General features: G+C 37.3%; 1 protein-coding gene across 1 annotated transcript in view; it reads right to left on the bottom strand.

Annotated features, from left to right (window-relative positions):
• Window positions 1-23,686, bottom strand: part of LOC104470357 (otogelin-like) — a gene marked incomplete at its 3' end in the record, with an annotated part of 51,793 nt that extends 28,107 nt beyond the window's left edge. The window contains exons 1-13 of the mRNA XM_010085239.1: window positions 23,603-23,686; window positions 21,530-21,620; window positions 13,427-13,519; window positions 13,063-13,217; window positions 12,553-12,671; window positions 11,948-12,153; window positions 10,255-10,385; window positions 9,323-9,429; window positions 8,341-8,450; window positions 7,381-7,506; window positions 6,082-6,190; window positions 5,185-5,231; window positions 4,170-4,315 (exon numbers count right to left, since the gene is read on the bottom strand). Coding sequence (XP_010083541.1) covers window positions 4,170-4,315; window positions 5,185-5,231; window positions 6,082-6,190; window positions 7,381-7,506; window positions 8,341-8,450; window positions 9,323-9,429; window positions 10,255-10,385; window positions 11,948-12,153; window positions 12,553-12,671; window positions 13,063-13,217; window positions 13,427-13,519; window positions 21,530-21,620; window positions 23,603-23,686 — 1,524 coding nt within the window. The remainder of the gene's footprint in view (window positions 1-4,169; window positions 4,316-5,184; window positions 5,232-6,081; window positions 6,191-7,380; window positions 7,507-8,340; window positions 8,451-9,322; window positions 9,430-10,254; window positions 10,386-11,947; window positions 12,154-12,552; window positions 12,672-13,062; window positions 13,218-13,426; window positions 13,520-21,529; window positions 21,621-23,602) is intronic.
• Between the last annotated feature and the right edge of the window lie 393 nt (window positions 23,687-24,079).

Below are 24,079 nucleotides of genomic sequence, written 5' to 3'. Positions count from 1 at the left end.
GGAAAGAATGCTCATTAAAGTGTGTTTGTTAATCAAAGATGATTACCTGATTTTTCTTAATAGAATTAATTTGATCACTGCAGAATTTTTTTTAAAAAAAAGAAAAATTCTATCACAGAGAATCACGCACTGAAGTGAATTGAGAGATGACAAACTTTACCATGCCAGCATCCTGTAATTCACTTTGATACATGCTGAAAGACTTAAGAATCACAGTCCACCTTCTACTCTCTCTTTGCTGTAGGAAGAACTTAAGTTTCTGTCACTCCTGTTATACTCAGATCTCTTTACTATATCTTCTGAGATATCACTTTATTTACATTGGCTTAGTGTGGTTGGATAAAATTAAGAGACTGCCTGCTCCCTGCCATCTACAGAGGAAAGGGGGAAGCACCCAGCTGCTGTTACTTTTGTTCAGCCTCATTCACTGCAAGACCTTTTAACGATTTAAAATGTATTCAGGAACTATGGCAAAAATTGGGTCCCGCACTTTTGACACACTGTTCATTTTACTCTCACCTTGATTATGCATCTTCTATGTTTCATAATATCTTATATACCCAAACATACACAGACACGTCTGAAATCCCTTGGTAAAAGAGCAGCCTAGGTCTCGCTGCAGGAAATTTCTCATTGATTGTCTCTGGCTCTGAGCTGCAGATCAGAAACGTTTAGCTGAGGTGCATTAAGCTGCACTTCTCAGTCCCACTTCCTACAGTGAAGGCATAACTGATGATGAAATAGTAAAATACTAAGCATCTTCAGTGCCAAAAGAGGCATTGAACAAGACTTAGTTAAAATATCCCTACCTTTGGATAGTTGCACTAAAAGCAAAATTATCCTGTGAATAGCACCATTCACAGAGCAAACAGGTTAGAACTTTCATCAAGACTTGCCTAATAGAAGGCAAACGTTGTCCTACTCATTGAAAACAATTACCAGAGCTGCAAGGATCTCTGAACACTACCACGTGGCTTTGACAGATGCTGAACTAGCACAGAACAGATCATTTGTCAGTCCTTCAAGTGCCATGGACACACAAGTCCACATAGTGGTGTGTAAAGATTAAAAACTACATTAAGAACTTCCCCATCTTTAAATAATAGTGCAACAGTGATTGCTCACCAACAATCAAAATGATAAAATGAAACTTTAAAAGAGTGAATTATAAAAACAAGTGGAGGTATCAGCTCAACCAGCTCTCCTGGACTGACAGTGTAGACAGACATCTGCATTGTGAAGGCATGCTCTTGTAGATTATCTTGTTGTCTTGCCTCTTTTCTAAGAAATCAGGCTTCTGTGCACAGAATTCAGCAATAGGAGCTAAAAATTGAGAATTTAGTCAACCTTTCATTAAGCTGAAAATAAAAGAATACCAGTTGGTATGTATAGCAGACCAGAGCTAAGAACACAATCCTCCGTAGTATATACATTACTACACAATATTGACAAAAGCTTTATTATTCCTTCACGCTGAAACTAAAGGAGAAATTCTGCCTGACAATTACTCTCTGTTCCAATGAACTGCTTCTTTCACAGCACTACCCCTGCCAACTTTCAGCAGGCGTTTTCACAGGAAAGGCCATTTCTCTCACTAGACACTTTAAAAAAAATTCTATATTCAGAAGCCCTTCTCATCATACAGACTACAAAGCGAGTGGGGCTGTCATCTGAAACTCAGATAAGGTTAAGCTCAGCTGATCACTTGACTGATTCTCTTTCCAGAAGTGCTTAAACAAAATTTCACATCATTTTGAAATAACTTGTTGTCTGATGACTGTTTATGTCACCAGCTCTAAGGCTCTAGATGACTGGATTCTTTGTGATTCTGAGAGCTAAAATCTCCCCAGGTATTTTCTTTCTACATTTTTAATCTTCTTGAATGAGATGGGACTGATAAGTGGTTTGTTTTTTTTTAAAAAAAAAAAGCACATGAAATCTTAAACCATCAAGAAATATGAGATTCTGCACTACAAATCTTCTAGCTTCCCATTTTAATTCATTAATTTTTATAAAGGGGAAAATGATAATGGATGGTGCCTAGGGAATGGTAAAGCAGCTCTTCTGCTATATGGCACCATCTGGCTGATATTTAGACACTTGAACAGCTGCAGTGAAGGCCCACGTTCTTGCATTATAGTACACAAACTGTTCTCACTAACCTCTCACCACTTGTATGTTGATAATTAAATTAGCAGCATGTAGCCCTGGAACACATTATATATAACTCTGATCACCCAAATGTCCAGAATGCTTCATTCAAACCTCTGTAAAAGTCTATACCTATTAGGGACTGATCAGGCCAGCTTTGTTAAAGGGTCGGTGAAATACGAAGACCAATATAGTAAAATCCAAGAGACTCTGGTTTTTCACCTACAAACCACTTGGATGCAGAGACACATTAAACAAAGTCCCTAACTCAGGGTGAAGAAGATAAAAGATTTACTGCAAGACTCTTTGCAGTCTCACACATGCTGCACAAAGCCAAGTCATTTGATTATCACTTTCCCCAGCAAATGTATCACCACAACAACTAAACCAGAAGGCACAGTTCTGTCTGTTTTGCACAGAGATAAGTGTTCTGTAACACAAAGGGAAATGAGTCCGACAATACATATCCTGCACTACCACAGCGGGTATTTGCTGCAGACCTCTGTTGTCCGTTGACAGGCTTTTCAACAGGTCAGGCTGAAAGATACCTCACTGTGGGCTTCTGCAAGAAGTCAATCATACCTCAACTTTCATTTGATAAAAAAGTTGCCTAGAGTGTTTCTTTCCTTTATCTTGGATCTCCTTTATCTTCAACCATATAGTAAAAACATCTTGCTTCTTGGAATCCACGAAGTTCTGAGAATATTATGCTGTCTGAACATGATTTATGCCTATGTTGAATGCCTACTTTTATGCTTTGCTTCACAGCTATCATATTTTTTCTTCTAGATTATGATAATCAACTCCTAAGGATCCCAAGGACAGCACAGAATAAAGCCAGTTAAACTCATTAAAATCTGAATAAGCTAAGTCAAAATACAGAATCATAGAATCATTAAGGTTGAAAAAGACCTCAAGGATCATCAAGTCCAACTGTCAACCCAACACCACCTAACCCACTAAAACCATGTCCCAAAGCACCACATCTACACGCTTCTTGAACCCCTCCAGGGATGGTGACTCCACCAATTCCCTGGGCAGCCTGTTCCAATGCCTGATCACTCTTTCAGTGAAGAAATTTTTTCTAATATCCAGCCTAAACCTCCCCTGGCGCAAATTGAGGCCATTTACTCTTGTCCTGTCACTTGTTACTTTAGAGAAGAGGCCAGCACCCACCTCAACTACAACCTTAGGAATGTACACTTAGGACTGTACTAAGAATTAAATGCTTCAGTGAAAAACATTACCAGTGTTCCATACGTCACACATACAATGTTATAATACCTGCTCGGAAATCCACATACACAGCAACAAAAGAAAAAGAGAACGGGTCTTGGACATAAAGCAGATTACATATTTAGTGACTTCTGTGTACAGTATCAGAAACTTTCAAATATGAAGTAGGAACACCCTTAGTATCAGCTCTACATATGCACATGCATGTTTGGCTGAAATAAATTGTACAGGATATCACCTTAACAACAGTAACACAGATGCACACATATCCCCAAATACAAGAGAGCTGTCCCAAAAGCTATCCAAAGTTTTTGATATTAAGGTAAGTAAAAGTGTATTTCAAGCTGCAAGAACAAAGCTGAAAGATAAATCTATATTCAACGCACAAAAAAAGACATTCTTCCTTCAAGCAGTAATAAGCAGTGGGCTTATTTCGTGCTGGTTGCAAATCCACAAAGACATACTCAGAAAGCTCAAGAACACAAGTCATCATCCAGCGTTTGCTGCATGAACCACCATGTGCTCTTGAATGACCTCCACGAACACTGAATCAGAATACTAGCATACCCCTTCCTATTTATAGTAAGCAAACATGAGAATTTATGTATAGACTTCCTCTGCACTGCTGTTGTTCAACTATTTCACCATTAAGGAAAATTGTTGCTACAGATTAATTTTAGTACATTCAATTGCAGATAGCTTTCATATTTTTTTAATAGTTTTTCCCCCGCATTAATAAACCCTTCAGGATATAAACATTACAAGAAAGTTCTAAACCTTACCTGTCCACAAGGAGCACTTTGCAAGGATATGGTAAATGCTCCAGAGGTACGGCTTTTTGCTAGAATATATTGGCAGGTAGCTTGGAAAGTGTACTTGCGCCCATCAAAGGTCATGAAATGAATGTCTCCTGAAACTGAGCATTCCGCTGACAAACATAACAAATAATATACTTAGTATGTAGAAAAGACAGAGTACTCTCAACCGTTATCACTACTGTAGAGTTCATACACTGAGACATGCTATCATTTACAAAATTGTATTCATATTACAACCAGGTACATTTTATAACACGGTTAGGAACTGAACCTTATCCTGGCTCGTTATGGAGTTCCTACCTGATGCCAGGCCAGGATACCCAAACAATTCTTCCCCCAGAGGGAGGCAACAATGTGTGATCCTTGCATTCTGGGTATTTGGTTTGTGGCTCTAAAAACTGACTTGCATAAACATTAAGCACTCCGACAGTTAACTGAGAACTCTGAGACCAGTGCTTGAATCTATTGGCAGCTATAAGAACCATGAGGTTTAAGGTCAAAAAGGTTTTCCATGTTAATCTCTGTAGTTTAGCTGCTTATCTGTGAAGTGAGAATAATACCCCTCATTCCAGAAGAATGTTGTGAAAATAATTAACTGATATTTGTACAACACCTAGATACTATATTGCTATCCAACAATACTATGGGGGGAAAAAAGTAATCTTGTCATAAGTCTGTCAAATAAAGATGATAGAGGAAACTTTAGTTGAATTACGAGAATTACAAGGTAGTACCATCTACCAGAGATGTTACAGTGATAAAGAGGGAGATGCAATACTGTACTAAGCTGAAAGGCAGATGCCTGCTATTCTTATCATTTTAATATTTAATCTACTGTATGTAGATGCGCTTATATGTAGATAGAACTAAAAATACAAAATTATATAGTGAAACATCACTTTAAGACCTAACAGTAATATTTTAGCCCAAGTAAAAATTCAGTTATTAATAAAGTTAAGTATTTTAGACTTTCACATACCTGGACATGTAAGATTTGTACAAATCCACTTTCCTCCAATGCAAGTGCTGAAATAAAAACACAAAGTTTTCATACTTTTTTTTTTGTGAAGCATACATGGTTGTCCCTCAGCTGTTCTTCCTGGATTCTTTCTCTATGAAACGAGCACCAAGCACCTTGAGGCTCACAAAAGGGTACAAAAGAGCTACCACAGTCACTAGAATGCCTGGAAGTTGTGGCAAGAGCTTGTCATGAAGATATGATCAGGTGAAACTTCATCCATGCATCCAGTAACACTTTTCTTTCTTTTTAGCTCCTTAATAACCATTATAAAAGTTAAGGATTATTAAAATTAAGAATAAACACAAGCAATTTGAAACTTATTATTTTAAAAAAACAGAACTGTTGCAAAAGAAAGGAGTTGTACATCTGCAAGCTCACCCATTTTCTTCAATTAAGTTGATCCAATAAAACACATTATCTCTTCCTACAAACTTTTCATTCCCATGTATAAAATTAACTTAGAAATTCCCCAAACAGCAGTTAGCGTCATAATGACATTAAGTTCTTTGTGTCCAAGTGAGACAACACAAACAGAAGACAAAGTCAAAGTAATTCTCCTGTTAAAATTTTGATTTCTAGATTTCTTTCCGTTTGAGGCAGAGTTCAAGGTGGAAAGAATACTAAGTACTACAGTATTCTCTGCAATATCTGCCATTTGCTCTTTTTCCACATTAATAGCTCTACAGTTTCTTTTCCCTTCATTGCAAAATATATATATGGAACAAGTTTTTGTATGCAGAAACAGCGAGGACTTACCAACTTTATTAAATTTTTAACTTAAATAGGCCTTAAAGAAGTTGTCTCTCATGATCATGAAAGGACTAAATCCACAGTGTAAAAAGAAAAATTACTAACCAGTTATTACATTCCTCATAAACCACTGAACCCATTTCAAAGAAATTTCCATGGTAGTCACAAGGACAGTCCATAGGCTTGACACACAATTCGTTTTCATAAATTAAGCCTAGAAGAAATAAAACAACAAGAAAAAAGTAAAATATCCATGTAAATGGCTGATGGAATAAATATACCCAAGAACAACGCAAATGGTCATATATGATAATAAAACACTAGACTATTTGGCAGTCACTTTTGCAGAACAGGTGTGCATTTTAATTATATTAAATAAATCATACTATATGGCCCAAGTCCCTAAATTGCTTGAGATATTAACAGTAGTATGAATAACAAGTATTTAACACTGGCAGAGAGGAGGAAGAAACCATCCACACAAAAAAACCCAAAAACACACACTCAAACACCAAACCATGCTACTTTGAATACCTTTGCCTTCTTTTTTGACACCTTTACAAATCTTTGCATCCATGTTTTAAGGCACTATTTGGCCCTTATTTTACTATAATGTTTTTTTTGCCTTTTAAAAAAATTATTATTCCATTATTAGAGAGCCAGAAGCTAGAAGACTTTACTAGCCCATAAAAGATAAAATGGACAACAAACATAATTGTACTTATAAATCACCAGAATACATATAAGAGGCAGGACTTGAAGATCTGTGGCCTAACTTTCCTCTGTCTTCTTTCAGACAAAATTATGTACCCAAGAAAAGCCAGTAACAAGGGCAAAACTGGACATCAAAGTACATTTTGATAATAAGGGTTAAGTTTTGCTATAGGCCACACTGGTAAATACCTCACTTGCCAGAACCATAGAGAGTTCAAGAATCTCAGTAACAAAATGCGTTTCTGGCCACATGAGTTAGTTTTAGTCACGTCACAGTTTTGAGACAAAAAACCAAGATATCCAAACCAAAACAAAAACTCCAACGCACCAAAATAACATGCCCTTCCCTCATCCCCCCCCCTCCCGAAATAAGCAGCAACCACCAGAATGAGGGGGATGGCTGCTCTGTCAACAACAGAGCAAAGCCCATTTTTCACTTAAATTGTGGAGCTCTACTGCGAGAATGTGGATTTGTGCTGAAACCTATTCCCGCCTTGTTAGAGGGAGGAAAAGGTTCTGTCAGTTATGACAAAAACAAGGTCATTCATCCACATTCAGTTGGCACGGCATTTATAAGAGCTCTTGTGAATGCCTTAATCTAACCAGGCCACATAGATATGTAAACTTGTGGGAGAACAATCTCAAAGTTATATGGAATCAAACACTATGTATTTGAGAAGCAAAACTTACCATCTGGACAGTAGCATCCATCAATGCAGGGAAGCTCGCTGCCAATGCACTGTGATTGCTGATGACATGAAATTGGGCAACAGTTGATACATTCATTGTAGGTCAAGGGTTCAGCACAGGTAATCACTGAAAAATAGAAACAGGTAGAGAAATTAAAAGGTATTGTGCTACTGCCTCAGGGCTTAAATAGACATTAAATAATATCTTTCTTTCAGGTATTTACTTTATGATAAGTCCATTGAGTATCTGCTGTCTAGAACAATGAGACAATGGCTTTCATAAGACACACACAGAGAATATACATACATTCATATTCTGTCCATTAAAGGTGCATTGAGAAGGAATAATCTTAAATTATACAAAGGGAGACTCAGGAAACTTTCTCACAGCAGGGCTTTTAGATACTCAAACCAGCATAGGAACTGGTAGAATATCCGTTAACAAACATTTTTGGAAAAAACGGGAGAAACCTTCTGTCATCAATGACAAAGCAGTTTCGGTCCAGTGTTCGAGACAGACGGACAAATTAGACCATCTCTTTCAAACTTACTTTCTGTGACTTTTAAGACTTATACAAGCGTAATTCAGATTTATTTTTAACATTCATGACACACGTTTTATATATCAGAAAGCCAATGAAGACTTTGATAATATTTGAAAGAGTAGCTCTATGAAAAAACAAACAGTTAATCATCTTAATCTCTCATGTTTTAGTAAGAAGGTTCTTAAAACACATTCTAATAAGCTTAGTGCTTTAAATAAATTCAGTACAAATTACACATATAAAAAAGAAATTCCATTGCATTTATGTAGCCTTGAAGTGAGTCCATAGCTATGCCTTCATTAAGAACTATACCAGTTCAAAATAGGAGGAAGGACAAAGAAGTAGAAGCACGAAGAGCACTCTTTTCAAAATACAATTACTAAGCAGTATTTCCAAGTACGAAAGCATCTGCATACCACACTGTTCAAAGTGCATTCGCCATCCATGAAGCGGCTTTCCTGCTTGGGCACATGCTCTGGCATATTCAGTTAACGCTCGACACCAAGTTGCATTATCAACTGCTGACCTTACACAAATAAAAATTGACATATTATTTTCTACCTACATTTAAACATGCAATTACAACCTTGTGAACGCTCTTGCACTGCATACAACCATGTTGTTTGAATCTGCTTTAATAATGTTCTGAAGTACTGTGCTGTTTAGCTAGGTTAAAAATCTTAAATGGATAAGACATTCTGCCACACTTAAAGACAGGTCATCAATATATTTGAGACATTACACTAATTTCCTAAATAAGTCCATGAAAGCCAGAGATACAGCAGTATAAGCAGACTTGGATAAAGGTCTTGATTTATACAAAAGGAATAACTTCAGAAAACTCACAAGAAGAAAGTGTAAGATTTCCACCAGTGAATCACTATGGTACAAGAAATGGAAATTATCTTCTGTGTCCTGCCTGTTAAGCTAATTAGTCAAAATTGCTTGGACAAGGAACATAGCAGGTTGTGAAATGATAGCATAAATTCAAATAGTAATCAAATTCCTCTTTTCACTGAATTAACATACATGGCTTGTGGATGCCAAACTGACCTATTTACTATTAGTTTTCATTAGGGCTAGCAATATTAATGAGGTTGCACACTCAGTATCAAAACTGATTCCTTATTCAAGGGAAGGTCCACTAACAAATTATTAAAATTTCTGGGCCTGATTTTGGTCATCCTCATACCAAAGAAAACAGGAACAACTCCACAGAAATTTCTGGCAGTAAAACTAGAACAAGTGAGAAAAGCAATATAATAAAAGAATGTTAGATAAAAACTGATATGCAGAAAGACACACAGTAGTTCTGTTAACATCTACAATTCATTCTCATGATAGAAAGACAAAGTTTTTTATAACAGCTTTGGAATTACCCAAAAAACATTCACTTACATGCAAAGATCATTGGTGCAGCTTGCCATAAAAGGAAGAGGACTCACATACTCGTGACATTGTTCAAACGGGGGATGTAACAGGATATTACACAGAGTATATGCCCTCTGAAATGAATGAGAGCTGTTGTGAAGAGGTTTCCAAAAATAAACCTAAGCAGTATAGAATACTATGGAAAATCAGAACAGACATCTCAGTCTGTGACTAGGAATCACTTTCTCCTCATCAACTAGAAGCAGTGGCTAGCAAGATATTGCTCTCCATGCCAGAGTATTCATAACATTGAATATTTAATCCAAGGTCATACCAATGGTAGTAAAACATATCCTTTCCTCAAGAAGGGCATAGACCATGCTGCAGCTAAGCCCTGACGACCTGAAATAGTCTTCATTTTAGTTAAACTACACAGTGAAAGGCAACAGAAATGAACCATGCCTGGCATCAGCTTTAGTTTCAAAGCACTTCACTTCAGGATTGTATCTTGAAAATTTTACTTAAAAAGGAAAAACTACTTCAATGTGATGGACAAAAGTAACAATAATTCATTTTTCAAACACTGTCAAATTAACTGTGTACTCATTCTGGTTTTGTCAGCCTGCTTCCTTCTATCCTTCCTAAGGGAAGGAATGAGAACCAGCTCTAGAACGCAACCCTGCTTTACAACTTTTCACTCAGCCCCAGATTCAAACACTTCTATTGGCTGCTATGCAGACAATATAACATTTGAAAACAACTAAACTATATACTCATACAGAAGAAAAGTGGGGGGGGGAAGGAAGGGAAAAGAGAAGCTCTGCTGCAGCAACCATTTTAATCCACCTCTCCAAAGAAGAGCTAAGGATATTTCCAGTCTCCTTCAAACCATTAAGTCAAATTCTCGCTCTAATTAGAATCATCAACCATTGTAATAATCCCTTTGTGTTGATCCAAACCTGTAGAGATTCATGGCTTTGTGTCAGGCAGGGCGGTTCACTGAGAAGAGATTTATCCCAATGGGATGCTCCTTGTGGTGGATTTTCCTGCCAACTCTCTACGAATTCTGTCACATCATCTGTCAGTTTTCCTAAACAAGACACATATAGAGTCACACAGTGATCTGGAAGAACAACAACGTTCCTATAGGATTTCCCAGGAAACATCTCAATAATCAAAACATCGCATTAAGCAGAGAGCACCAAACCCTTCCTATAATTAAATTCTGTTTGTCTGAAGACAATCTGGTCCTTTTAAGAAATAAAAATACCAGTAAGAGGGACTAGTGTAGGAAGGCTTTAGAATGGCAGGAAGAAGCTTACTCATACAATTTAGCAAGGAAGGGCTTTAGGGAGCAGGACTGCCTGCTGCAGTCCTTGAATGGAAGAAAGGAAAGAAAAGCTGTAATAAACTGTATATACATACATACATGCTGTTACTTTATATGCAACTCCCAGAGAGTCTAAAACCCAAGTTCCTGGGTCACCACAAGGGTACAAAATGATTGCATACGTTAATCAAGTAAAAGTGTAACTTTTTGCATAAGTAGAAATGTCCATGCTAGCTTTAAACTAGCTAAGAAAGATATCATCCATCATAGACAAGTGGTGACATGATTACTACTTGGATTACCCACAAATGCGTATCTTGCCGTATCTTTATTACTACTGCTCCCCAAGCTAATCGGATAAAGCTAGTATGCAATGTATTGACTTGTGCTACAATCACAAATTTATGTGAGCGAGATATCCTCAGAAAGGTGAGAGGGTAAAGGAAAGCCTCTGAAGGCAATGAAGACAATGTGCTATTTATTGATCTTGGTATTATTTTAAGCATTTTGATTTAGCGAACAAAATATTCAATGGGGTGAGAGCTGATATTAGTGCAGGGCTGATGCTTTCTAAAATTGAGTGGCACGCTTAAATAACTGAGGAAACCTACTATATATTGTATTCTGAGTTTTAAATAGCACCCTACAGAAATACCCTAACTTTAAAGAAGAAGAGCAAAGCATTAAACAGCCCAAAGCAACTAGTTCCAGAAGCTTTTGTGACCTAACTTGACATACCTTTCAAGGGCCCTGATTTTTTTCCCCTGGTTCTTTTTATTTAATAGAGGTCTTCACTCAGTATTTACTGAAAGCTAAGACTCTTTGAAGTATCTGAAGTTGGTATTCAAGGATCACTAGTCAGTTCTGAAAGTGTCAGCTTAAATGAAGAACCAGATCAAACGAGACTTGGCAGTCTTCATAAATTTGATTTACTAATTAAGATTATTGATTTATTTCCAATAGCAGTACCTCAGGCTTCCACAGGCTCCTATATAAAATTGCTAAGAGGGCAGTAAACATTTAAAAGTAGATTTTACATTTCAAGTCCTAGGAAACTGATGCACAAATACCATTGTAGGTAATGGAGTAAGACAGTTTTTTGTCATGCTTTTTGAAGATCTTCCTCCCCAGAGCCCCATCTGTATTGAGATTGGCCCTTTTCACTAACACTATCATCTACCAGAAGTATTTCCATATCATATTTTACTTTTCAGAAATTGTCCATTGTATATTCAGTTACAAGTAAAAACTAAGCAAAGTAACCTTTAGTTTCTTGGAAAAAAACCTTGTTTAACACCAAAGGAAGGATTTTAAACACTCACCATAACTAGTTTCAAGATCATCCTGCAGGATAGCATTATTGTTTCCACACAGTCCATGTGTTTTGCCCAGGTACTCTGGTGCCATTTTGATATATACTGCAGACGTACCATCCCAAGCCAGAGTAAAGGCATACTGGTGTCTGACTAGGAAGTATCCAGCTAGTTTCTGGATGTGTAAGTTTCCAATACTATAAGGTAACTGTACTCTGAGAAATGAGACAGAATCAAAGACAACTGTACATGAGAAATTATCACTATTAAAAATAAATTACTTGCTGATTTAATGACTTCCTCATACATTTGAGAACCCCTGATATAAATATTGAGTAATTCCACTAAAAAAGATTAAGTTGCAAATAAGAACAAAAATTAAAGGACCAATGTCAACAGTTATGCTTCTTAACACTACGTACCACCTCACTTAGATATGACCTTCCTCGGACACTAGTATGTAGACGGGGAGTAATCATTGCAGCTGTGGTCTGGATAGGTTTTTTTTTAAGCTACCAACAAATAAGTGAACTAGTTTACATCTCTGTTATCAAATCAGTACCATGAGACTAGTTCCACTGTGACTACAGCATCAAAAACATGAGCACAATTACCCAAATCCTTTATAGGTGACTTCACTGCTCATCTTTATCTGTTCACCTCCAGAAAAGAACAAACTAATGGACCTTTTGCAGGAGTACGGAGAAGAATGGCATTCAGGATCATTATTCACCTGCCAAATAAAATGAGTACCATCAAAGTCAGGATTTTAATCAAACTCTTTGTAATCCATATTATACAACTAATACTCTCAATCCCACCCTCAGCATATGAACAGGTAGTTTGGTCCCACCCTTCTCCAAAAGCCTGAGTACAATTAGCACTCTTTCAGAGCAGCCTCTTCACAGCAGCAGCAGGTTTTGAAAGTACGCACATCAGTTTCCTTCTAGCTATTTACATTTTGTGCTATAGTAACTGGTAGCCCACTTAACGTTAGAATTACATCTAGATTACATTCTACAATGCCATACTATAATCCTAAATTATTTTTAATCTCTAAATATTAATGCATTATTAGCAAGCACAACAACAGATAAAAGGAACGTAGAAGTGCAGTCCCCTACCTGTATGGAAAAACTCTGTTCATCTAATTCAGTATGTCTCACAAGTGCATATGTGGATTTCCCAGAAAAATAATAATAGAGTCCATCGAAAGTTTCAAAATTATATTGACCCCATGTTCTGCATATATGATCTCTTTCAGCACCTGTATTATACACTAATAAAAGGAGAGTCACTTGAGAAGTACCACTGGTTTTGGGATTCAATCTGTAGTTGACATGTATGTAAGTGGTATGCTACAAAGTATCACAACAGAAAAGAGAGGGGAAAAATACTAGGGCATGAAGGAACCTTTAGGCAGAGGGTACTTGTAGCTGTGGGAACGCAAGTACAATCCCAGAAACCCAGTTTTCTCTCTTTACACACCTGTCTGGCATCTTGGTCCAGTTGCATTAAATCGACTGCAGTTGCACAGCTCTCTGTAGGCACACTCACCTCCATTAAAACATGTAAATGAATCTGAGTGGAAAAAACCAAGGCATATTAAAAATAAATTATCATTATTTTCATTCTTGAGACCCAGTTCTGTCACCAAATGTAACTTCATGAATGACAGGAGATGCTGGCTTAGCATCTAAATGTCCAGGAGAATCCCACAGGCCCCCACAAACAGGAAACATAATGTAAAAGCTTCACTTCAAGAAATACAACCATATGAAGCAAATCTATTGCACATTTAGGGAAGCCAAATCAAAATGGCTGTGACACCTGTAAGCCTGACCTGTTCTTAGTCCCCTAAGCAACGAAGAGAGGAAGTGAACAAGTATTACACAACTAAAAAGGACAGTGCCTACATCCCTATGTAAAAGAATGCTACAAACTAGACTGTATGGATAAGCTCTACCAGGATGAGAGCATACTACCCTAGAAATACAAATATTGAGATCCCAGCTGTAAATCTTTGAGCTGCCCACCCTCCTTCCATCTCACAACTTCTAGATATACCAACCACAAACACTCTCCATAAAGACACAGACCACTGCTTGTTTCTAACTTTATTAGTGACACACTAATGGAAAAACTTCATGCTTCAGTATAGTAAGCCTACTGTAAAGAAAGCAAAGGCAAGCTCCTTAACTTGCAATGACAGGTTTGGGTCTGGGGGAGAGAGAAGTGTTTCGGTTATTTTACTTTTTATTTTCCCTGGGAAAATCCCCATCAAAATCTGACAAAACAAGTTTCCACAGTCTAAGGAAAGATGTGAACAAGCACAAAAAAAGCTTCTTACTACTAAGTTTAGATTTAGTTGACTAAATGTTTTTCTAACAATTGTGATATATTCACTTATTTTGCTAATATTTGCTCTTTTAAAGTTTAAGTCTCTTCCGGAAAGCACTTGAATTTTAATAATTGAGTATTACGCAGTTATAGTAATTTTTTTGTTTGGAGAACAGACACTGAGATTGTTACAGACAAGCAGACAAGTTGCTCAGATGAAACTATTTCAGAAAGACACAAACTGAAGACTCAACCGTTCTATTTTCGTTATCTTTATAAACACATCATTCTTGAAAAATAATCTGTTATATAAATTTTTTAAGCGCTATACTGAAAACCAGAATTCACAGAGGAAGATATTTTCTCCCACTTCAGTAAAACCCACACTTAGAAAATACCTAATCATCAGTAGTATACATAGAAGTCCTAACATACATAGATTACTTTCAGGCTTTCGAGAAAGCTTTGCTAAGAGGGTTTGAAGCTTCGCTGAAGCAGGCAAAATAAAGCAAGCTCCACTTCTGACAATCCAAATAATTTCTACAATTGATTTAGTCTTGGCAGCATTAGACTTCAGCAGAAAGCCCTCCAGGATATGGACCACAGGTTTATGATTTCATGGGTCACACCACCTTTAGGTTTCATTCTCACTACTGACATTAGCTAAACATACATGAAAAGCACCAACAACAAAAGTAGATTCTGAACTACTTTACAAAATGGTTGAGATGTTTTATTCATAAACTGACTGCAAGGAAACAAATGCTTTCTAACAAGTCAAGAGTTGATCATTGACATCCTACTGCCATTAAATGGATACCAAATTCTTGAATCCAGCAACGGCAACAGAAAAATAGATCCATTTCAAAGAGTGTTCTCTCCCTATTTTGCTCCCCTCTCCCAGAAGACACTCATTTTATTGATGTTTCACCAATACCAATTTCCTACCAATATATTTTATAGAACATACATTGCTTTGCCAGCAGAGAACATCAACAGAAGCACCATTACAGAAGCCAGTAAGCCCTAACCTCTTAGTAAGACCTTTAAATACACTAAAATAATCCAAAAGCAAGCTGCACATGGACAATATCTTGTGAGTGTAACCCAGCCAAAAGCAACTAAAACTCAGGTAACAATCAGAAACAGCATTTTTAACGAGATGCTACATTCTCCAGCTTCCTTTTAAACCCCTGCTTCAGCAAGACTTCCCAATGCCTCTTAAAAACATCACCTGGTTTGCAAATGTATCTACCACACACAAATCGCTTTCAGATATACACACCAAGTACCTGTGCATCCAACACTTAACTCACATGCAAACTCTTGTCAGAACTCATGGATTGAATGCTGTTAGACTTTGCTTTTTGTGAGGCTGCCTCAAACATCATAACCAGCTGTTTTAACAATGTGTGATCAATGGAAAAAGGCTGTATTTTAAGTTCCTTCTACTTTGTGAGATCCTAGAAACTTAGAAGAAAGAGGCTCTGTGCTCACAGCTGGCTATAATGCTAGAATGAGGAAGAATCCAAAAACTTACAGCATACCATAATTAAAAAAGACCTCACATGTTCATCTAGTTTAGGCCACGTGATTTTACAAAGTATTCTCTTCAATTACAAGTTTACAGAACCCTTCCTTACTGAGTTCTGCCAAAATTTGTCAGTACAGTTTATTGGTGTTTATATGGCCCTTTCCATTTGCAAAAACATTATAAATACTAATTACTTATATGAAGATTTTTAATATATCCAAGCAATTAATTTTGATTCCTTTGTTTTCAACACACACCACCCACCCACCCCCCCCCAAAAAAAAAAAAAAAAAAAAAAAAACAAAAAAAAAAAACACCATGCTGAAAAGAACAAGGCAGGTAGACAAAGAGAATGCTCCTTTGCATAGCTAACCCAAATATGTAGCTCCTTCCCCCGCCTGGCCAGCATGAATTCAATTTAAAAACTAATGCAAGCACCATGTAGAAAGTTCCCTACTTATTCTGACTGAGCCATCTCATTTACATACTTACAGTGACCAGTCCTGTCATTAATGCAAAAGCCTTATTCCTCTTGTCAAGAGAGGCAGGCATTGATCTCTCTCGAGTGTTGTGAGACCTGTGTAATCAGAGCTCGGGTCTCTGTTCTTTGCTTCTCTAACATTATGCACTATTGCCTTTCCAGTTACAATAACACGCAATTAGATTGCAAGTCATGTTCCTCTTAGCAGCAGAGGAAGTTATACCCCTTTTGATGTTTCGGGTTGAATGATTCCCCTTTAAGCATGGCTCAGGTAACCTGCTTCAAGCCACGTTTATTCAGATTGTGCACATAATCGGCTGATCTGGGGACCCTTGCTATCACTGGGAAGTGTCTCCTTTGCTCCCTTTTAGAGAGAAAGGGAGTTACTCAAATCTGAATCGGAAGTCAAATGACTCAGTGATGAGCCTTTCCCTCTTTTTGAAGTTCTCTTCTGTCTGTGCACATATGATTCTAAGAAAACACGATAAACATAGCTCTTGCACTTGCTTATATCCTTTTTTACATCACTGTAGTATCTCTCATTACACTGTGTAGAAGAGCTCTGTGTGCAAAGATTAGTTACCCTTAACCAGGTAATAAGAGGAATACGGTGTTGATTCAGGTCACACTTGGTATAAACAGTGTGTCCTCCTTTAACCATCCAGTTCTGCTCAATTAAGACAGAAATACTCCCTCCAGTATCCAGAATAAGCATCCTATAACAAAGGGCTCCCTAAATAAGCTAACCCATACAACCATATCACAAGCTTAGGTCTCTCCTAGGGACATGAGAAACATTGTAACACCTGCAGAAAGGGAATAAACATCAAGACTAAGCAAAGGCTAAAATTAGGAAAGGTTATGGAAGAACATTGTGTCCTTCATACACCTGAAAGTGACCTCTATTAACAAGTCCTTAGCGCCTCTTTTTCCTTTGACCTTACGCCAGTTGAATGCAGTGGGTTGGAATCTGAAATTGAAAACAGTGAGACTTTTCTAGCAGAAAGTGGTAGGCCTAAAATGACTCTACTTGCATAAGTAATGTGATTTCTAACCCATGCCATTAGAACCTGGGGGTCATTCTGATAATATGACCATTGTTGCTGTGAAGCAACTTGTCTCAAATTCCTTCTTTTCCTTCTTTACTGAACAGGGTGAAGACTCGAGATCATCTTATAACACAGGTCTGAATTCTCTGCTCTTCTCATTGTTTAAACACACTAACCATCTGGTAATTGCTGAATAGACTGCAACCCTACCCAATATGCAGACAAGGTTATTTTAGTCCCTTGGGCACCTGGACCTCTGTTTAGTTCAGCCCCCTTCTTAATTCTTCAGTGTCAGGCAGCAAGAGTTTTCAGGCCAGAGCTGGCACCCTATAAGCAATAACAGAACCTCATAAGCATTATTTATCATGGCCTTTGAAAAAAGTGAGACTATAATCCAGCCTGTTTGCACTGCATGCGTTTCTAGAGATTAGTGCACAAACTTCACAGATGTGACTACTGGTGTTGCTCTCTGAAGAGAGATGCTGTAACAGCATCATGTAGACCTGACAAGTAGAAGTTTCAAAATCTATTTTTAAATACACAGTCCCACCCAACCCTGGCTGGTGTTTCAAACATTCTTCAACCGGGGCTCCAAGCACAAGTTCTGCCAATTGCATAAGGTAACTGCTCCAAGGTATCTTGCATCTTCATCAAAATAAGCTTTTAGTTTGAAATATTATTATAGATTCAATATATGTTGTGGGTTTGCATCTATGATATTGTGCCCACTTAGTTTATTATGCTTTCTTACGTTACTCCTTCTCTAATGAGTACTTAAGTACTTGAACTTATTTCAGTTGCAAATCAACTATTTGTCCAAGTTTGCTCACCCATTATTTGTTCTTCTGAGCTTCTTACATGTTTATTAGGAATAAAATATGAATAGCTGAAAGTAATTTGTATAATATGAAGCCCTTCAGCATGAAGTGAGGTAGAGTCACTAAAGAACAGCTCTACTCTTAGAGCACGAAGAGCTAACTGCAAAGAAAGCTTGTATGTGTATCCCATACAAGAGATACTAAATCAAGGCTCATCTAAATTAAAAGTTTTTTCTCAAAAGTAAAAGCAAGCCAACACATTCAAGAACATGTCTGTCTACTCAAATTACCATGCACATCAACTTGATTCTTGTTTTAACCATCACATCTTTCCAGTTTCTTCAACTGAATTTTGACCTCACTGTAAGACACCATTACCATCAATACACTATTAATTCTTGAATATTTGTGACTGATGTGGACCTTTCTATGGGTATTTTTCTGTAAAACATTAAGCAGTTTCTAGTGTTGGAATTCTGTATTTTGTTAGTGTTTTTTAAGACATGGCATGAAAAATTTGATCAATGCAAATCACTGAAGACCAGTTTCCCTTCAGGATATTAATTATTAGATTCACTTGGACAGAAAACCTGAAGCACAGAAGATTAGAGATCCGAAAGTGATCAAGTTTTACTCCAGGTAGGTAGGTACAAGGTCAAGCCTGTTCCTTCAGTTCTGTGATTCTGCCTCTTTATCAGCTTTGGCCCAAACACTTTCAGAGCTCCAGCGTCATTTGCAGAAATAGACAAAGACTTCACGGTTTTCAGGATTCTTTAAAAGATGACACATTTTAAAAGGTTTATGCAAGTGTAGAAAAGAGGTCTGCCTGAAGGTTATAAAACTACTACGAAGATTAATTATTTAAAAATCAAATTTTATTCTGAAATTGAAAAGTGAAAAAACAAAGCAGTTTGGGATAAGAATTTGCAAGAAACATCAAGCAGACTTACAGCCATGCACAGAAGAGTACAAAGTATGCTTAAAATTCAATATTTAAACTTTTGCAGTCACCATTCTTGAAATTTTTGATTTTGTAACTCCACATAATACCCATTGCATACATCCTCTAGAAAATTTTCAGGCGTCGTTTTGATTGTGGAAAGACTAATGCAACAAATATTTATTGCATTATCTTTTATCCTTCAGCTTCATAGTCTTTGAAAGCATTTGCCTGTAATGGCAGAAGTTTTCTGTGGCATACAGGCTTCAACAGTAGGTAATACAGCCTTGAAAGGAGGACAAAGATCTCATTACATCAAGATGTAAAACTTCCCTTTTTGAGATTCTGAGGTGAATGAGTAGGATGTAATTTTAATCCTTCAATACTAAGAGTCTTCCAGATAGCAACAGATTCTCTGCTCTGGTGCATCTCTTGAAATCAGCACCCATACTGTAAGGGACAATATCTTCTATAGTAACAGTGACTTTGAAGACTCATGCCTGCTACAGTATTTCAACACAAGAAAATCTGAAGTGTCTAAACTGTTAAGAATTTTCACCAGTAGTCGGAAACTTACTTCCAGGAAAAAAAAATGTTTTGCCTGTCCCAGGTTCTTAATATGCATTAGCTCTGAAGTTTTTTTGTTTGGGTTTTTGGTTGTTTTGTTATTTTTTAAGGTTGCATGAAAAACAGATTTGTGTGGGAGGAAGTTATGAGTTTAACAGCTATGTAAACTACATGTTAACTGCTGCCAACTATTCTGATACACATTTTAAAACTCAAATCCCATCTTCCCATAGAACAAGAAACTCAACACAAGAATTTGCAAATCTCTTGGCATTTACTTGTACTATACCAGCTTTTTTGTTACATTGACAGGAAAGACATTACATCACTTTCTAAACTGCTTTCAGTTGACCAATACAACACAAAGGTAAAGAGATCTATTGCACAATTAATCACCCCCCATCATACAAAAATTCCACACAAAACATGTTGGTTTATTTATAAATACAGAGCTATAGAAAGCAAGAAAAAAATGTTATTGCAACAAAAATTGTCTGTAATAGGATGAAATATGTCTGTTGTAACCACAGCTTTCTAAGCATGTCGCAGAATAATTTCCATAGACATCACTAAACAGGAGAAAGAAGCTAATAACTTACCTTGATTGTTTAAAAAAAAAAATCTTTATTTCATATATCCACAGATTGGTGCAAATCCCTGTCCACGGGCACAACTATGGCACCTTGCATCTCTCTTCAAATAAGCAGGGCCAAAACCAACCTATTGTTCTAAGCATTTATAGCGTGTTACTGAAACTCTTGCACAAAGCAGATCGGGTTGCTCTTTTGCTTTAGTTTTAATATGTCACTTGCACACAGACAACAATGGATTCCCTTTCCCACACAGAGTTTACTAAGATTTAAAAAGAAAACTTCCAAGTCTAGATATCCCACTGTTTAAGGAGGTTAATAATCTTGATTTTATTTGACTTAAAGAATGGGCAATCACCAATAATTTTCAAAGCATGTCTCCAACAACGTTGTCTTGCCAAAGCAAGTACATCAGAAATGGAAAGTCCTTATGAAATATCTTTGTCCCATAGAAACTTGAGTTAGAAAGAAACCAGGAAGTTTACCTTATAACATCTGCAGAGGGCAATGAAACCTAGTTCTTCCCATCAAAACTACATCCTCCTTTAAAGCTTAGACATGGCATGAGTTAGCATGAGATACTTGCTACCCATTTAATTCTCCCTCCTTCTAGATTTGCTCTTCCCTTTCTTAAATATTAGACCTGTTTAAGAAGCAATAAACTTTCACACAAAACTTTTTCAAGAGTTCCAGTAAAATATCACGATCCATCTTAAAATGTCTTTTTCTAGCTGTCTGACCTGAAGCAGAACATGAAAAAAAAAGGCAAACAAAAAAAGCCAGGATGCAAATTCCTCAAGCAAATTACCACCACTGCAAGCTGGTGGCTAAAAGTACTTCATCCTGCTAACCCAAAGATTATATACAAAAAGCATCCACAGATTACCTCAGCAAAAAAGTGACAAACAAAAAACCTCCAAGCACAGAAGAGATACAGGACAGGTAATCTAATGGCATCTAGGCAGCAATCCACACTTCTAGGTACAACGCTACAAGAGCAGATTGCCCAACTGAAAGCTCTTTGTTAGAAAAACTGCAGTCAGAGTCTCTTTCAAATGAACAAAGCAAAACCAGATGTAAACTTCAAGCTAAGTCAAATGCCATGGTAAATTGTCATACTCTTGTAGTCTTTTGAGACCAATCAAGGTAGAGCTCCCTTACCCTGAAGACCTGTATTAGCTATTTTAGGTTTTTTCTTCACAAAAATGGTTAAATGATGCAGAATATAATGAACAATTGAAGTTATTTATTATAAAAACATCAATAACTTACTAGATGGTCCGCACTTGATACTGTGAAGTCTCCTCTTCTGAGATATGGATATTGTAGTATATGAAACATTAGAACCTGCCACTCCAGATTCCTTTCAGAAAGAACAAAGAAATCAGCATCTATAACCAATACACCTTAAAAATCTCTTCACAGTCTATCAGTAAATTTACCATTTTTAGTGAGCTCAGTGCTTCATATCGGCTTACTAAAAGGTATCAGAAGACACCATTGTACTCTACTCAAGACTCCAGTAAAGAAAGGAACATCAAGGTACATTATGCCTTAAGACAGCAGGCAGATTTTAAACCAGTTAAGCCAAAAGGCCTAGGACTGGATATCCACAAGGATACCAGTGAACAAAGACAACCCATCTTAACAGAAGCATTTTAATGACGGAAAGAAATAGGACAACACCTGAGCATATATAACTTGTTTAATATTCTCCAAAATTTTTCTTTGAGAGGAAACAATATCCAAGACAATTTATATATTACTCAGAAAACTATTTCCATACCAGCTTTCATAGAAAATATGTTTTAAGGAAATAATATTAACTTGTGGTTTTAGTGTGTACAAAACAACCAGTCCCATGCAGAAGGGAAAGCAGTATCAGCATTGATCTATAAAGGTGCCTTAAAGAGATCTTCATAACTTAAGTACTTACTTTTTTTTTTTAAAAAAGCCAGCAATACATCAAACCACAAAAGCCAATTCAGCCTATATTATCTACTTGAGAAAACAGAAGAGCAGACCTGCTTAGCCAAGTTATAAATATCTATTGATTTTTGTCATGATGCAGTTATATTGCCATGCTCCTGACAGGCAGAAGTGTACTTCCTAATTAGTATGCCTTTGTTAAAACCACATTGCTCAACTTCTCTATAACTTCCTATCTTTGTTCTAAAACTGCCTACACCTAGGCTGAGTAACATTTTTCTCAAATTAACTAGAATTTTTTTGATTCCCAAGAGGCCAATGACTTGATAGTAAGTTTTTCCTTATTAAAAAAGCCTCTAGTTTATTTAATACAGGAACACAAATGTTATGGCTTCTCCATACCATTTCTTCACTTCACCTAATGAAAAGCTGCAGCTATATCCTCCAAAATGTTCATATTTCAGTGACACATTAATTATAGAACACAGTGCTCATTAAGGCAAGTTCAGTGACAAATACAGTATCTGTTAGAAAGCAGCATTAGCTACAATGAATGTCTACAGTGATACAAATAACTGAACAAAATATTTCCAAAATAACAATATAAACAACACCAGATACATCTACGTAATTTTACCTAAGGATTTGGTTAGATTTTTTGCATTTAATTTTCATGTCCTAAGGTTTTATCATTCAATTTTCTCAGTCCTGTGCACGATTCTGTACAGTATTTTTAAAATAGCAGCTGTTTTCTGTGTTCTAAATACCTACTTAGACATTTGACTGAAAACTGCTCTCAGAAGCTATGTCATTAACTAAGTCTTCATGGACACAAAATTCTGCAGAGGGCTTAGCCACCATCGCTTAGTGCTGCTTTACCTCTTCCTCTTGGAGAAGTTTATTAAAGCAAGAACATATAAAAATATTCTTTAGAGAGTTCAGATAGGTAGAACAGCTACTCTTTGGGCTCTTACCTTCTTAAAACTAACATTGAATTTATTTTCCCCTTTCTCCTAAGTATAATTCTTACTGAAGTTTTGTCCTCAGTAGGCTAGCACAGATGGAAACAAAGAGCCTTTTACTCTATCTTGAATTCTTGGGGGAGAACCTCAATCCACAGGCATTTGGTCATACCGGTGGTTGATTTTGTTACCTGTTTGCAGCTATGTGGCACGTTTTTCCTCTCTGCTGAGCATTTCCCACAAAGAGCGGGGAGAAAGCAGAAAGAAAGGTGACTCCTCTGCAGAGCCAGAAAGCAAACTGTCCTCTTCCCACCCTCAGACAAGGGAGCGGGAACCACACACCCTAATTACATTTCAGCAACACGCCACGAGTGATACAGTCAGGTTGGCGAGATAACCCACATCCAAAAACAAGTACGAAGTTGTAGCAACCTGATACCACCAGCTCATTTACTTTTGCTGCAAAGTGAAAAGGCTCCACAAAGGGATCATCGCCGGACGAGCCAGAGCAGGCCTCCGCTGTCCTTGGAGCAAGCATGCTTCATACAACACAAAACTATTTCTGAAAGAGCTGAAGCTCTAGCTACTGTCTTCCCTCACTACTGAAAGACTTTAAATGCCAAGTTTCCTTCCATTCATGACTGAAAATCCTTATGGGTGGAATAAAACACACATTCAACACTGTCTGAAGGACAAGTCCTGAAGAATCACAAAGGGTTGAACAGCCATCAGAAATACTGACAGTATCACGGCAATGCACAAACGTAAGAGAACCGCGTTATCCCCATGGCAACCCGAACTCCTGTCCCTCAGACGGGTGCCGCCAGCCGCCCCTCAGAAGGGTCTCGCCAGGCCGCGGCGCAGCGCGGGAAAACCAGGCGCCATCTTGGGTCGCGAACGACGGCAGCGCGTCGCCTCAGCCCTGACCGCA

This window comes from Pterocles gutturalis, unplaced genomic scaffold (genome assembly GCF_000699245.1).
Source record: "Pterocles gutturalis isolate BGI_N339 unplaced genomic scaffold, ASM69924v1 scaffold44825, whole genome shotgun sequence".
Classification (NCBI taxonomy): Eukaryota; Metazoa; Chordata; class Aves; order Pterocliformes; family Pteroclidae; genus Pterocles; species Pterocles gutturalis.
This window is presented reverse-complemented; position numbering and strand designations above follow the sequence as displayed.